Below are 16,699 nucleotides of genomic sequence, written 5' to 3' on the forward strand. Positions count from 1 at the left end.
GTATCTCTTCATCTGCAGATTAATTTTATATCAGAGCCTCAAACAGCACATCCGTACATAAATTCTTCATTATCACCGGACTCAACTCACCACCATGAGGTGTCCATTCTTGGCCTTGTATACCATGGGCTCCTGTCCAGTGCTGAAGTCCACTGCACTCTCTTTCCCTGCCTGGATTTCAATCTTGATACTAAGAATCAATGCAAAGATGTCAACGTGTTTTAGATAAATATACTCATGAAATTTAACCTCTACATTTCTTATATAGATACACACTCACCTGCCCTGGACCACTTTGATTGCACTTTGTTTGTTAGCGATGACACTGAGTTTGGTCAAAAACTCAAACAAGTGGTCACACTGCATTACCAGATCCCCCTGAAACAGCCACAGAGTAAAATACAATCAGACAAATGACCTTGGATTAAAAATACCATCTTGTATGTGGCTTTTAAGAAACTTCCAACTGAAAATCTTTGAAGACTGAAATGAGCTGTTTAATTCAAGTGGTTTCTGTATTTCTATGAATCTATAGTAACAAAACACTTTTATAAAAACGGCATATTCTGACAAACCCAAATATCTACTGAATATTATACATCTACATACCTTTTCTTTAGGGTCCTCACATGTTATGTGGAATACAATCATGCCATCAGTCAAATTACTGACGGAAATACCTGCATTGAGTCAAACAAAATTTTTAACCAAACATGAAAACATCCCGGATGGCAAGTAAAGTGTGTATTAACATACTGGTCTGACCTTTGAGGAACGTGTACAGCACTCTTTGTTTGATCTTGGCTTCCTCTACCACATAGGCAGCTGCCTGGGTGAGGATGACCTGTCGTGGCCTCGGTTTGAAACCATTCCTGTCATACTTGATTACGGGGACGCTGTACTACAGAAACACAGAATGCAACACAGTGAGTTGTGTTCGATGCGGTGCTGTATTTCCTCTGGGTGTGTAATGACATTTTATTACCTTGATGTGCTCATTGCGAATCATCTGGAGAACCCTCACATTTATGTCTTGTTCACCTAGAGATATTAAATGATGTAAAAATGATTGTTCAAAAATAACACGGCATTGTGGGAATGTAGCCGATACTTAACTGATTCTGGTGTCTACAAATGGCTGAGCGACACTCTGTGGATAAGTGTCCTTCTTGCCCTTGAAGATGGAGCTGGTGACAAGCTTCAGTTGAAGCTGAAGGGACAAAAAATCGAAAGCTGATCACTACAAAAAGGACATATGATGATCCGGTCTAATACAATGTGTTTGACATGTGAGGTACCTGCGTTTTTTTCTGGGGTGTGATTCCTCTCACATACTTCCGCACCATAAGACGGTAGTGAAGCTTACGCAGGATCTCTGACGTCTGACGAGAATGAAAAATGTGCACCGAGTCTAAATAACATGTCAGCTTGTTTTGCAATGAATCTGATGAATCACTGTACCTCTGCGAGCACAGCTGGTGGAGCTTGCCAGGTGGTTTTATCCAAAACGGTCTTTGGCAGATTTTCTTTAAGCCGGTTCAAGTAATTTTGCCTCACAAAGGCCAGGTACTCCGAGTTATCTGTGGTTTTTGCTTGCCCTCTGGTCATATAACCTTTGATGAATCTGATACAGGTTGTTAGATATTGAAGTAGTAAAAATGTGACACTAACCTTGAGGAGCTGTGTGATGATATTGCATGACTTTTCATCTTCTGTCTCACCTCTTGATGACTTTTACAGCCCAGGCTCTTCTCTCTCGCTCCTTCCTCGCCTGCACTCCTCTCCAACAAGTTTCAATCTTAGTGGCTGAGGGGAAAAAAATATAATGAGATGTGCATGTAGAGGGTGTGTAATTTTCTATTACGTACATAGCAAAGCAACATAGAACATCCTAATCTAGATCATGTGTTCTGACACTTACCAGCTTCTTTTTGTTTTCTGAATTCTCCTTTTGCTTTGTATCCTTTGTATTTGGCCTGGAGTCTTGTAGCTGAAAATTTATAGCATCAAATGAAATAATTGCGCAGGTATAGTGATGACTGAAATATTTTCATAGCGGATTTGCACTCACCCAGTTCATGTTTACATTTCTCATAAGCATCCTCTGTGGCATAAAGTGTCCTCGGATGACGGATGAATATTTTGGTACTACAAAGGGGAAAAAATGTTTTTGGTTATTCTTGGCTCAAAGGACATTTGCTTTGTTGTGTTTAGGAAGTCTTGTCCTCACCGGCCCATTTTGTATTCATTTGGCAGGTAGCCCAGATGTTGAACCAGCTCTTCCACTCCATCAGCAGGCACTCCTCTCCAGTGAGGCCAGGTGGCCGGGCACAGCGGTTTATATCTGTAGGAAGCAGCAAACAACCCACTCAGCAGAGTGATTGTAGCAGAATGGAATCACTCAATTCAACACAATATTTCATTTAAAGAGGATAAATTCCAGCCTCTTTGCTCCTTCGTACCTCTTTAAGAAGACCTCATATTTGCGTCTGTAGGCAAAACCAGCTCGTCTGACTCTGAGGTGCTCCATCAGCCCCAGGTATTTCACTTGGTGCCTGATCAGTGCTTCATCAAATTGACCTGTGATTATGTGGCCGAGAAAAGGGTGAAATTCAAATGACTCCATCATGTTACCAAAACAGCTACACGTGTCATCTCTTAATTAAAGTACCTGGCTGCTTGGACTCATTAGATTTAAGACAGCGTATGTACCAGGCCTCTTTAGCCATGAGGATCTCTGTCAGCTTCAGCAGGCTGCTCTTAAACTGGGTCGCCACCTACAGACACAACATGAGGGTCATAATCCCCAACAGTTCATCTGTCAAATCCATATGGCTTAATGATGACACGGTCAGACTGCTATTGACTTGTTAAAAATGATTTGTCTTCATCTCAGTGGTCACTCTAGACAGTATAGACCACTTATTCATTTGTAATCTCTACATTGTGCACATTTTTGCTCTTTAAATGCATTGCAAGAAATGTTAAAATGTGTATCACATATTGTATGTCCCATACGGGCTACAGTCCTTTCTTAAGTACAAAAGATATTTTGGATGCTTGCTCCTTTTTTTCACTCTGGATAATTCACATGAAGAAATATTCCAGGCTTTATATATATGGCATGTAACTCTAAACTATAGCGTAGTGCTGCTGCTGACGAGGTGTAGTGATACAGTTGAGCATGGTGAGCACTCACTGTTTCTGGTCTTCGCCTGCTGTCTGGATCCATGTTGGTGAAACACTCTCTGACTATGGCATTTTTAGACTGACACATCAGCTGTGAGAAGCAGGGATAACACACACAACACACTTATTTAACATAATGTTGGTTTCTAAACGTTCATCCATTACCCTCTTTAATATTCAAGGAACTAAGCCTCCTCTCCAGCGCATATTTTCTGTCTCACATAGCAAAGTACAAAACTGTAGACTTACATCTTTTATGTTTCTGTATAAGAGGTCATTATTTTTGTCCAGGAAACCTAGAATGTCACAGCAACAAAAAAAAAAAAGTCATTGGGCTGTTTGGCAGCTGAAAATGAAAAGATTTAGATGTTTGAGGGCCTGAGATAGTGATTCCTTTTACCCACAACACAGTAGGTGACCTCCCCGGCATAATGTAAAAGACGGAAATCTCCCCTCTCAAGAGTCTTACGTGTCATTTTGTCAGCCAGTTTGTGCCTACAGTCAAAGAGGTGGAGATAGAGACAGAGGGATGAAGAGTGAGAGGCTTTGTAGACGAATCCTAATCCTCCATCTCTATCGGCTCACTGTCGGCTCGCTCACAAGACACCAGTCAGCACAACGTTGATACTGGCACAGCGTCGTTTAGACGGAGTTTGTATTTAATTAAAACAACTGCTTCATTAGCAAATGTGAATGTGACGTAATAAAAAAGTATTCTGTGGCCAAATAGTTTTAGGTTTTTATCTCTCAAAATACAAATAAAATGTCAACATACTCACGTGTGAATTTGTGCTAGATAGTTTGAGTAGATTAAGTCAACTCACGTGACAAAGTGAGGGTGATTTCCCATCTTTTCTTCCAGTCTCTCCAGGAAGGTGAGGTCTGTGGCATCTCCCGGCCTCAGACACTCCTCGTCCTGCAGGATATTTATTAAAACACTGACCATAGTTTCACGTGGCAATGTTTTTTTACGGTAACAGTGTGTTTTATAAGCTGCTGGCCAGGCTTCAAGGTCTATTTCAGCAAGTACACACCAGTATTGATATGATTCCTCTGTGTTTCTCCTCAACCAGATCACAGATGATCTTGTTATTGAAGAATTGCACTGGCTCCCACTGGGGAAAAGTGATTATTATTTAATGCAAATTAATGTAAACACACTTTTATTCCTCCCAAATTTTTGTTTTTCGGGTTAACAGGAGTACCTCGATATTCTCTGCTTCATATTCTTCCTGCTCGGCCTTGAGTGTCAGCTGGATGAAAAGCTGCTGCAGCTTCTCATTGCAATAGTTTATACAGAACTGCTCAAAACTGAGGGGAAAAGTGAACACAAACAGCTCAGGTAGATTCATTCAGAACTGGTAACATTTTCCCCCATGAAAAAAAAATAGTTATACTTGGTTACAACAGCCCTGATCACAATATGAAGCTGTGACAAAATGTAGGAAAACGGAGAAAAACGACTTCCTACCTGTTTACATAGAACACTTCAAACCCATATATGTCCAGAAGCCCTATCACAGTCTTTCTTGAAGAGTCCTGTCAGGAAAAAAACAAACAGATGAGTTAAGTCAGTATAGTCATCTTCACCACCTTCACTTTGTGATTTGTTGCACACGCTTCCTCTCACCTTGTTCTCCATGGACCCATTGATCCTGTTGACCAGCCAGGTGAAGGTCAGTCCATAGATGGCTTTAGCCAGGGCATCTCTGGCATAGATGGCGTGATCAATTGTGAACGGGCTGAGGACCTTTACAAAGGGATAAAATCATAGCTGTTTCTCAAATACAACGTTGTAAAGTTTAAATCATAGATAAATAAAACTTTAGGACATTTTGACACGCTTGCACCTGATCTTTGTTGGCCTCTATCTTCCTGAATGTCAATCCCTCTTGGAGAATGTGAGCATCAACCCCTAGCAGCTGCAGGGAAAAATAACATTAAGATATTTTGTTCTGTGACTTTTTTGTAATAATGCTACATATCTGAAGAATACCACAGCGCTATTTTCTTACATTTGAGACCCAGCGTAACTCTGCGTTGTTGTTCAGGAGGGCCTGGCCTTTACTGTCAGAGTCAAACTGAATGTTCCCCAAATGGAGGACGCTCGCAACAATCCCAAACAAGTGCTGCACAGAATAAATATTCATAAAGCGATGCAAAACTACAAGGGAAGAGTGAGTGAGTGCGTCGGTAACAACGTCCAACTTACATCAGTGTTAATCTCATCGACGTCGATGACTTGCAGTGCATTTTTGACTGTTTTCCAGTCATTTTTGTCATTAATGGAAAACACAATGGCACACTCTCCCTGTCAGAAGAAAGTAAACACGGTAACATAATGTCAAATTGTACAATTATCTCATAAATTGAATTCATTAAAACGTAGTCACATACTTGGGTTAGATAGTTGTAATGCAGGGAGTCTCTCTCCAGGCCCAGCTGGTGCAGCAGGTCGTCCTCTCCTCCTTCCACTAGCTGGTAGAAGATGTGGAAGTTTCTCTCCCCATGATTCTGATGCACGACCCTCGACTTCTCCAGCAGGTAATTCAGGATGTGGCCTCCGACAGCATCCCCCTATGGGCATCATGATCCTAAAGACAGCAGCTCTACAACTTGCAGAAAAAAACATAGCCTATGGTCCAGTGGCCAGATTTAAAATATATTTCTAGGATAAATGTTTTTCCTTGAAAGCTACTTCTTCAGTCCCATGAAAGGAAAGTTAATACTCATCAATTATTTTTGCTTTCTCCTGGATGACCGAATTAATCCTTGAGCAAAGTTGTGCAATTTGTGCTGTAAGTAATTTTTAGGCTTCTAATTTATTTTTACACATTTGTACATTTAAACGAAACATTTTATTGTTAAACTTAGATTACCAAATACAAGTATTTTTTTCTCCCAGTTTTTGGAGTAAAGTGCAGTGGGTTGCAGCCCACGAGGGTAGATTATGGCACACTTTTAAGAAGAATTTAAAACAGGAGAACTGTACTTAAAGGGTCTCTCATAAACCTCCTGATTTCTCACCTATGATTTATTGATATATTTGTCAGAAGCCCCTCTGTGAATTTGCCACCTGATTCTCACCTGGCTGTCAAACTGAATGTCCATATACTTCCCAAACCGACTTGAGTTGTCATTTTTCAGCGTTTTGGCATTCCCGAAAGCCTGAGGGAAAACACAACCATATCACACAGAATAATTAACAACCTGCTCTTTGGTGCATCATTACAAGGATATAACACTAAGTAACGACCAGACCTCGAGGACAGGGTTGGACTTGAGCATTTTGTCCCTGACAGTGTTCAGCAGAGTGGTGCTCGGACAGCTGACGGCGTAATACTGCAGAATTTTCTTGGAGGCCTCCGTCTTCCCTGCTCCGCTCTCACCAGAGATGAGGATGAAGTGATTGTTGAACTCTGTCAGCATGGTGTGGTAGGCGTTGTCTGCCAAGGCATAGCTACAGGGTTGTAGAGCAATCACAATATTTCACAAATGAACTTGGGCTACAACAAGAGTTAGATTATTGTTTAAATTAGGTACATGCACCCTCAAATTCACATTACAGATGCAGATTATACACTCACATGTGTGGTGGAAGCTCAAAAAAATTGACACCCATGTAGATATCCATCTGTTTCTTACTGTAGATGTCCAGCTCTTTATAGGGATTGACAGACACTAACAAAGTGCCGATGTAGGTCTAAAAGAAAGAGTCAAAAGTTGTCATATTTATTGTGAAAATGCACATACAATTGTTGACAGCAGGGTTTAAATAGTCCCTTCCCAGACTCACATAGATGAGATCCTTGCTGAAGCGTTTCTTGAGGTTGCTGAGGAAGGCTGTCTCTGTGGTTTCATCCAGAAGGACAAAATCCTGGATTCCCACCCGGTCCCTGGCAGTCAGGGCACCCTCCATATCCAGCTGACCCTGTGCAACAAGTTGCATCAACCATAAGGAAGCTAAATGCAGAGCCTCAGAGCTGCAGAAATAACTTTTAAAAGTGTAAATTCCTGTTCCTGTTCCTGTCCTGTTGCACCATAATCTGCAGATCTCTCTAATTCTAAAACACCTTTTCGACACCATTACACATTCAATGCTTCACAGTTATACATTTTGTTAGAGTTAATAACTTTATAAATGTGTGTATTAATCAGTTAGATTAATCCTGATTATTAGAGGAAGCAAACTCTGCCAAAGTAACAATAACAAAGTGTAACACATTTTTACATGCATAACAATGATATCCAAATTCTCAGGCACGTATTTTGACAAATGCGGCCGGATGAATGAATGTTTGAATAAAAAGCTCCATGGGGGAGGACGACGCTGAAAAAAGCCCCCAAAAAAGCACAAACATGGTCCCTGTTAGTTCAATTGAAATAAGAGGTCTAGAGGTCCTATGTGTCTTTGAAGCAAAGCTCTGTGATTGTGCAGACGAACAGACAGAAGCTAATGATCACTACACAGCACACAGGGACCTTGGCTGGCAGCCCACAGTTCACTAGAGCTGACGCACCAAGCAAACATAACACACTGTGCAAATGGACTCGGGGTGCCCAAAACAGCGGCACATTTAAGAAGCATAGTGGGAAAAATTCCACCAATCTGTTTTGCATTCTCAGCACCAACACTTAGACCAAAGGTTTTCACAGCTTTTGTTGGTTTTGTATTTTTTTTCTCTCTCTCTCTCTCTCTCTCTCTCTCTCTCTCTCTCTCTCTCTCCTTTGGAAGCAGAAGTCCTTTGATTCTCAACTCTCTCTGTAAAAACATTAAAAAAGATAATCCATTGGATCTAATTGACACAAAGCCCTCCGTTCCCCCTCCTCCCCTGCTTCTATCCTCCGCCTATGGCCCTCATTTCTTCTGAGAAAGGCCAAGTGTTTTTGTCCTGTAAATACCACGGAGCAGAGACAAAAAAGACGTCTTTAAAATGCAGTCTACAATCCATTACACATATTCCCCCTGCATATCCATTCAGTAATTATTCATTAGAAAACATTTAACGTCACAGTGAATTTCACACTAGGCAGTCGAAACACAATAGAGGAGATTTGGCCTATTTTGGGGTGAGGAGTTGGGGAGGGGTTGGCTGTACAGAGGAAGGGTGAAGGCGAAGGAGGGAGGAGGAGGGGAGCAGTATTTGTCTGATCTGAGAACCTCTGAAACGGGGCCATCTTGAGACAACGGGACAGACTAAATAGTGCAGTAACGGTCTGTGCCCCGCTGCTTGCTGTGACACTCATTTAGTGTGCCCCGAGGGGGAACAATAGAGGCTTGTTCTTAGCAATCCTGTGCTGTAATTTGGACTTCATTACTTTGCTCACACAGGGCCCCATGGAAGGATAGAGGAGGCTAGTCAGATGAGAGTGTTTTTTTCCACCTGTCAGCCCCACACCCCCAGTGCTCTCACCCCTCTCCCCAACAATACCCCTCACCCCGTGTCCCCACCAATAACCCTCACCCGACCCCCTTCCCACACCCACCCCCCCCCACCCACCCACTTTAAGCCAATGAGACAGGTGAACAATATCATTGAAGGAACCCTTTTTTGGACGTCAGAATCAATCTGGCGATGTAATGGTAGTGGTGCTGGTGTGGGGTATCTGTGACACCCCCTTTCTTCATGGGAACAAACTTCTCTCGGGGCAGCACAAGCAGACAATATGCTGGGACAGCGTGACTTAGGGATCTGCCATACAGTGTTACAAGTAATAACATGAACTGATAAGCCCCTGTCAAGAGGAGGATTCATGAATTCAGTGGTGATAATAATGCCAATGTCTTAGGTTTTCATTCAGTGCACTGACGAAATCTAAATGTTTGTTGGTTTGCATTCAGGTTTCCTCTGGTGTCCTGCAGGTATTTCTTTTTAAGAAATCCCTCTGCAGCATGCAAAAGTGTTTCTAATGACACTGTGCTAGAAAGGCCGAACACTGAATGGGCGTTCAGACTCTCTTGTCCAGGACAACAAGAATAGTCTGAGTTGAATAAAGCACCTGACTATAGAAAGAAGTTTTTCTTATGCATGTGTTATTCGTGGCTTTGTATAATACAAAGTGGACCGGATTGTAATTCTAGTTATAATTAAACAATCGACAGCCCAATCTGATGCACAGCGGAAAGAATGATTATGTAATGAATCCACTAAGCCACTGTCAGATCAGGTGAATTGCCTTGCTACCTCAGAGCACAACCAATTGTATTTTAATTAAGAGATGGTCCCTCATCTTGGTCTAGAGTGTCAGTGTTGCCTGAGACAGAGTGACCTCATCTGTGTGAGAAGTAGAAGTAGCTTTAGACCAGGGAGGGAGGGAGGGAGGGGGATACAGCAATTTACCAACTAAGTAACAGGAAAGTTCTCCCTCTCCCTCTTAAAGAGGATTCTGCCTGATGATCTGGTACATTAGTAAAATCTCCACTTGACCCTAAAGGTCTTCATTTGTCAGTACAGCTAGAAGTTACTTCCTTTACTTCTGCATAGTTTCTACTCTTTCCCTTAGTTCAACATTTTGGTAAATGTGCTGATTCACTTTCTGGCAGAGTTCAATGAGAAGAGTGATACCACTCTCATATCTGTACATTACACACATAACAATCACACTAAACTTTCAAGCTCTGAACCACTTTGACATACTGCATTATGATATCTGAACTTTGAAAAGCAACAAAACGAGAACACGAGAAATTTGAAATTTGTACGACACAAAAGAAAATTCAAACCTGCATATCTGAAGCCGTCTTATTCTGCTGCCTGATGAAGAATCTCAATGAGGATCCACTCTGCAACAAATGTCCTTCTCTCCAGAGAAGTTAGACACGAATTGTGTGTCCTCCTGTGTCTGCTTGCATGGAGACAATCGGTGAACCTATAAACATCAGATTATTGACAGTGGTCCAGATTGATTAATAATACTAATGAAAAAACACAAAAACAAAAAAAACACATTTACTGTCCTCTCTGCTCTGTCTGGCGGTTCACTCATCCAGCATGCTGTAGCAGTACAGTGTTGGTGAAGTTGCGCACATATGCTTCTCCACAGCATCCTGACCCAGGCTCAGGCCACTGTGGGCTAGGTGCTTAATCATTCATGTCGTGGGAGGTGAAGGGACGGAGATCTTATTCAGTGCTTACCTGGGTATCTACTGCTCTACTGAGTGTAACATAACGATACAGAAACAAGATCCAAACCACACCAATCCAACCATCCCCCTTCCCTTCTCTCCTTTTTCTCTGTCTCTCCTTCTCTCTACCTCTAAGCTCCATTACATCAGAACCAGCAGCAAAAAAAAGCCCCAGTTTCTTTCTCCTTGCTGGCACAGTCTAGGTCTGGTTACTGATCTTTGATTAGGTGGATCAATTACCAACTAATCACCAACTGCTTTATTACTCAGTATAACAATGCTAGTCAGGGGAGTGCCATTGTTTAGAGCTACAGTCCGAGCTGCCAAAGCGTAGTGCTTCTGTAAAATGCTCCTGGGTTGATGCCCAAATGCAATTAACTAATTTTTTGCTTGGGTGGAAACAATTACCAGATAGCAGCGCCTCTAATTAAAGTTCCTATGATAGCATTCAAATGTTGGATGCTTGAGTATTACTGTATCTTTGTATGAGAGAGTTGACAGTGTAAACATGATGAAAATGACACGCAACAAAGATCGTTGGCCGGACCTGAACTGGAATGTTTGTGGTCTTCGCCGCAAACCCACAGGCCACCAGGGTGTAAGTCTGTAATTGGCCTTAGTTGCAATCGAGGGAAAATTTGTTTTGCAGTCAGGTGAAACACAGAACACACACAGACTTAAATATAAAACATTATAAAAATTATAAAAACAGATAAGCTAAAAAATTTACCAAGCAAGGCCACTGATATTGACAGAACAAAAAAAAGAGTCTACAGTCACGCTAGCAGCTCAACTGAGCTTTGAGCTGAATGCCAACATCAGCATGCTAACATGGTCACAACATAAATGCTAAATTGTTGATGTTTATCAGGTACAATATTTTCCATGCTCACCATCTTAGTTTAGCCAGTTAGCACGTTAACATATGATAGCACCAAAAACAAAATGTAGCATACAGCGTGGTTTAAAGTCTTTCCTCTAAAGTATGTATTTTATAGACAGTAACTATTGCTTCAACCAGGTGCAAGTCAGTGACATGCTGAAATTATTGATCTCAATATTTTCTAAGGAACCAATAGTCCGTTTTCTTCTGTGTACAAACATGACCATGCCTTAAAGTAGCTGCACCTTGTGGTGAGATCCCAGGTGGGAGTGTGTTAACCTGTGTAACCTGGTAACCACCATTAGAAGACACACAGTCTCCAAGGTAACACAGGTGTCCATTTTCTCAGCTCTGGTGACCTAAATGTGAGAAAAGCTCAGGTTTCACCCATTTTATGGGTTGATTAATGTTTGGAAAGCTTTCAGTCATTTGTCTATTAGGGGTGACCAGTTGAGTGTTCAGCATATTTGAATTATTCACTCTCCACTCCAGAAAAGTTGTCAAGGTTACCTCTGCCGTCGTCCCACCTCTCCCCCGGCCCAGCGGCCCAGCAATGCTTGTCCAATCTTAACAAGCTTTGTGCTACCCACTGGGCTCTGATTCAGCACGAGACCCGGCAAATCCAATTACACAGGAGTCAGAGAGGTTGATTTTCCCATTATAGATTCCATGCTGAGAATGAGAGCTGATGATAACACTCACATCACACCACTACTGCCCCCTCTCCCTCGCTCCTCTCCTTCTTATTTTGTCTCCATTTCACTGTGTCCCTCCCTTTATTTCTCCCTCTCTTCCTATCTAATTCCTCTTTTCCCAAAGACCGTCTTTCTTCCCCCTGTCCCTTTCTTTGGATCTCTCCTTCTTTCATAGTCCATGATTCTAATTTTTCAGAGCAGCGTAACGAAGGCTGGGACCTGTCATCATTTCAGATCCAAAGTGCTGGGTCAGTGAGGTTACTTCATACCCCACATTGGATATTTTTTACCTCAAAATAAGAATAATGAACATATAACATCATTATGTCTCCCTCGTAATTGTGATTTTTACTTTTGTCTCATTTTTTAATTCACTGTTGCTTTAAACATCTAACTGCAATTGACTTATTTCTTAACACAGTACCCAGCAAGAATAAAATGTTTGTCAGCCTGGATAACCTCAGAAGGGTCACTGCAAAAACTAAATGCAAAGCAAGTTAGACAACTTGACTTAGGGGTGTCTGAGTGCCATCCTTAGGGGACGCCATGTGCCTGCTGTGCCACATAAAAAGTAAATGAGAGCTCTTTTGGAAATGAGGCTCTTTTACACTCAATCGGCTGTGAAAAAGAAGAGGACTTTTGCTCCATCTTAACCCTTTAGGACACTAAATAGGACTGACCTCGCCTCAGACCAGGGGCTTTGGTGTTGACACAGGCCACTCAGAGATCAATACCATTGACCCCTCTAAACCCTGAAGATAGGGTGCTCTGTGATCCTTAGGGACAATAGGATTGGGAAGTCCAGCAGTCCAGTCTGTCCAGAGAAGTCGTCTGATGGAGAAGATGGTGTGATGGGACCAATATTGACCAATACCCTGTCAGTAGTATATCTGCTGCAGCGCACCCTCTCTGTTCGTCAGTTTGATGCAGACGGAGACTGATAGTAAAACCTTGAATTAGAAGTTGAAGTATTCAGATTCTTTACTAATGTAAAACTAACACACTGTGTTGTTGTTGTTGTTGTTGAAAATATACTTCAGAAAAACTTTGTAAGTATTTTCAGCAAAGCCTAATCAAAGTATCACAAGTGAAGTATCCATAATGCAGGAAAATGGACCCTGTCACTGTTATGCTATTATAATTTACATGTATATTTATATATAAATATTTTAATTAGTTCATATATTGTTGGATAATATATAATGCATCATATTTTATAAACTGATCATAAGTTTTGTATATAAACTCTTCATCTGTGAAGTATCTAGCAACTGCACCTGTTATTGACATCTGTTGCCCTTTTTCACCGCAGTAAATTTTGACATGTCACATTGGGTGTAAATAATACGGTTAATGATGGCTGAATTCCATTTAGTTGCTTCAGTTTCAGGGTCCTGGTGTTGTGCATGCATGGCTTACTGGGACATTTAAATAGAGCTGAGCCATAATTAATGTCATTACTAACACCTGAACTTTTCCTGCTATGACAAGTCAAAATGTTTGCTGCGAAAAAAAGGTCCATTTCAAAACTAAATTCCTATTTCAAAATGAAGTTACACCTATAGTTCTCGGTGACAGGTGATGTCACAGTGAATTAGCCATGGGAATAAATGTTGCGATGAGAACAACACCTTTCACCTCCACTTTACTGAGTAGAAATGTAATAGCATTAATTTTTATCTCTGTTGCATTTAATGGCAAAAATCTCAGCAGTGGATCTGAAAATCTCCCCAGATAAAACTAAAAACCTGGGGTTTAAGTGGTGAATTGGGTGAGCTGACCTCAGACCCGGCTTGGAGCTAATTATGCAGAACACTAAGTTTATTATATAATAACTACAGCAGTGTTGAGCTGCACTTAGGGTTTAAATGTTCAGTCTCAATTTGTACCTTTTAAAAAATAGTTACTCAACTTCCACTTTTACAATAAAGATGTAAAGTGGTGACACACAGGTAACATTAGATGCACAACCTGATAATGGTGTTGCCATTATAAATTTGTTCAGTTTAATCGTTGCTCTGCCAAGACTTCCCTCTGTGAGGGTGTAACTACACTGAAACTTGTTGTAAGTCGTCTCTGACTGTCTGACCTTTGACGGGGCAACCTGAAGCCTGACAGTCTGGACACTCTGCTCCCTTCGGGTTGAAGCCTCGGTGAGAAAACAAAGTCTTTGGCAGGACACTGATGCTGCTCCTTGGCTAAGCATGGCTGACGGCAGCTTCCTCTGTGTGGCCAGAGGGTCACTCTGGGTGACATGCTGTTCTGGGGGGACACTGTGTCTCTGCCTGCAGAGGAGATTAGAGGGGTGAGCTGACCTCGTTCTCAGAGGGGCCGATGTGTTTTGAGTAAACACTCAGTGCAAGACAAAAACACAGGCTACAAACACAGGCCAATCCTCAGGCGGTGATCCCATTGTTTCACAATTACTCCTGAACAGGCATGAGAGAGGAGAGCAGTCACTCTGTGCTCCTGAGCTGCAGGGAGTCCTCATGTCTCTCCTGAATGCAGCACTCTCAGAGCAATTACCTTAATATTCCTACACATGCCTCTACCTGGCCATATATAAAGTAATTAAGTAATAAAGTACGGTGTTTCTTTTATTTTGTTGGTGATGTTAGCATGATGCATGATGGTGATATTATCAAGATATTTCCTGATGGCCAGGTAGTGACATTTTAGGACTTTCAAATTGAAAAGACTGTATGATGTATAAATGACCATTACATTGATTTGAAATCTTCTGTAAAGCTCATCAAAACCAGTAAATTTAGTTAATGAATCTCTCTGATCAACTAATCAATTCAGATCTATGTGTCTGTTATTTTGTCCACCCCTGCAGAACAACCAGTGGGTCAGTGTCCTGCTCAGGGACCTTTTGTGAACCTGTGGCACTTACCATCACCATCACCTCACTGCCCCTCAGTGTCCCCCCTGTTTCCAGATCACAACCCTGCGGGCTTTAGGACCTCCAGCATCTGCTCTCTAAGGATGGTCTTGTTTTTGTCCGTTACGTTCATGCATGTAATCATTGATTGAGCCCATTGTGACAGGCCGATTTACCATCTGTAGGGTCCCATGGGCCTGATACTGCTGTCACTAGTCTCCCTACAGACTTTAAGGAATTCCCCTTTAATTTCCGGCCGCAGATTTAATCTCAAACAGGTTTCACATTTAATCCTGGTGTTTAAAAGACCATACCTGCAGCCTGTTCCATCTTTACTGGTGCGCAAACGTTCACTCACAGCGTCTCGGGCTCTTCTTTTAGGTTTTTTATCATTGTCGATGTCCTATCAAATGGTAAAACAGGTTAAAGTGAGACATCATTTGGAAGACAATCAATTTTTAATCAGGAAATGCTGAAATGTAACTTTTACCTTGCTGGGAGCTGGAGCCCTGTGGGTCCTTGAATACGAGAGTTAAATCTATTCATTCCTTTTCCTCAGAAACTGTGAATAAAATAAACAAACAAACAAATAGCCTCCCGATGCTGTGAGCTGCTTTTACAAATTCATGAGTCACTTATTTCCTCAATACTGGCACACGGAGAGGGTACAGATCTTTTTCCGCCTTGAGTAAAATAAATTCTTTGCTATTGTAGCTACAACTCAGTGAAATGCTTACTTATGAAAAACAGCAGTTGGAAGTGGGATTTCATTTTATTAAAGCTTGAATGAGCAAATGATGACACAGTCATTTCTTATCGCGTTACCAACCCAAGACACAACTCCTTCATGCCACACTTTTTTTTTCTGTTTCTTTTTCTTTTTCTTTTTTTTTTTCTTTGCAAGTGGGCTTGCTCTCCAGACGAGTGTGAGCCTTTGCCGCCTCCTGCTGTAGCCCACCCGGCGCCCTGCCCTCCCTACGCGCCTCCCCGGCTCTTTTTCCCACTGCTGAGAGGAGCAGGACGCGGCCATAGCGGCGGGAAGCAAATTATCTACAAGCACTTCCCAAAAAAAAAAAGTTCACACTCACATACACAGATGCCACCACAAGCAGCGACTCACATCGTCTTAGACCCGAACGAGGGAGCTTTCTAGGAATAACCTGACAGGAGGATATAGTGGAGCAAAATGGATATCTAATTATTATTCTTCCTTTTTTTGTTTAATTCTATTTTTTCTGTTGCTTTTATTGCGCATTGTCTGGTTCAACTATTTTAAAATACAGAACATTTTTGTCGCTCTAAATTAAATATCCTGAAAAGGAATTAGGCCTGAACTCGTGTTCTTTTGTGTTTTATTAAGACGCACAGGGCGCACCTGTGTGCCACTGGTTGGACAAGCGCACAAGACGGTGTAAGACAGACAGGGAACTTCCTTTCAATACATCAACTTTATCCCTTCAATAATCATCCGCCAAGAGGACTACAATGTCTGGAGGGAGTATGGCCTGACTTTTAACGCAGCAAACGTGTGTCTGGCTGCTGTTGGACGCAGTGGAGGAGCGCACCACATCCGCAGTTTGGCACCAGAAAGTCCACAGAAACTGAAAAAAGCCAAATAAAATCTCAGCATCGCTACTTCTGCGCTTGCCGTGGGAAGTGTGGATGTTGTCGGGACTGTTAACAGGCACTGCATTAAGAGCAGCTGTCAAACTCATGGGGTCCTCCTGCCCCCCGGGCCACTGCTGAGCTCTGCTGAAGTCTCCACTGCGCATGTCAGAGCGCTGGACAGCTCCAGAGAGGGAAATTTAAAAACGGTTTTTGGAGAATCAAGTGCAACACAGTGAAATACAGTACAGGGGCTCACGACCGGCTCTCACACTCTTCAGTATCATCCAAAACAGGTGAGTTTTTACCACTTCTTT

The 16,699-nt window shown here is 42.0% G+C and overlaps 1 protein-coding gene across 1 annotated transcript; it reads right to left on the minus strand.

Annotated features, from left to right (window-relative positions):
* Nucleotides 1-81: 81 nt before the first annotated feature.
* Nucleotides 82-7,114, minus strand: myo1h (myosin IH). Its single transcript, XM_022753914.1, has 30 exons — nucleotides 6,986-7,114; nucleotides 6,777-6,892; nucleotides 6,451-6,649; nucleotides 6,277-6,357; nucleotides 5,587-5,766; nucleotides 5,402-5,500; nucleotides 5,205-5,318; nucleotides 5,040-5,111; nucleotides 4,820-4,939; nucleotides 4,661-4,728; nucleotides 4,395-4,500; nucleotides 4,224-4,304; nucleotides 4,014-4,105; nucleotides 3,590-3,684; nucleotides 3,439-3,485; nucleotides 3,200-3,280; nucleotides 2,672-2,777; nucleotides 2,463-2,580; nucleotides 2,231-2,344; nucleotides 2,072-2,148; nucleotides 1,922-1,990; nucleotides 1,722-1,806; nucleotides 1,462-1,624; nucleotides 1,299-1,382; nucleotides 1,117-1,210; nucleotides 986-1,041; nucleotides 766-901; nucleotides 610-680; nucleotides 281-378; nucleotides 82-190 (listed from the first exon to the last, which is right to left on the minus strand). The coding sequence occupies exons 1-30, from the start codon at nucleotides 7,106-7,108 to the stop codon at nucleotides 82-84; spliced, it is 3,054 nt and encodes a 1,017-aa protein (XP_022609635.1). The 5' UTR covers nucleotides 7,109-7,114.
* Between the last annotated feature and the right edge of the window lie 9,585 nt (nucleotides 7,115-16,699).

The sequence above is a fragment of the Seriola dumerili genome, unplaced genomic scaffold (assembly GCF_002260705.1).
Source record: "Seriola dumerili isolate Sdu_G_001 unplaced genomic scaffold, Sdu_1.0 BDQW01000017.1, whole genome shotgun sequence".
Classification (NCBI taxonomy): domain Eukaryota; kingdom Metazoa; phylum Chordata; class Actinopteri; order Carangiformes; family Carangidae; genus Seriola; species Seriola dumerili.

Excerpts from the sequence above, each read along its gene's own strand:
- myo1h (XM_022753914.1), bottom strand. The coding sequence starts at position 7,108 with ATGGAGGGTGCCCTGACTGCCAGGGACCGGGTGGGAATCCAGGATTTT. Across the intron at positions 4,940-5,039 it reads TAGAGGCCAACAAAGATCAG|GTCCTCAGCCCGTTCACAAT; the intron begins GTGCAAGCGTGT and ends CCCTTTGTAAAG. Across the intron at positions 2,778-3,199 it reads GCAGGCGAAGACCAGAAACA|GTGGCGACCCAGTTTAAGAG; the intron begins GTGAGTGCTCAC and ends TTGTGTCTGTAG.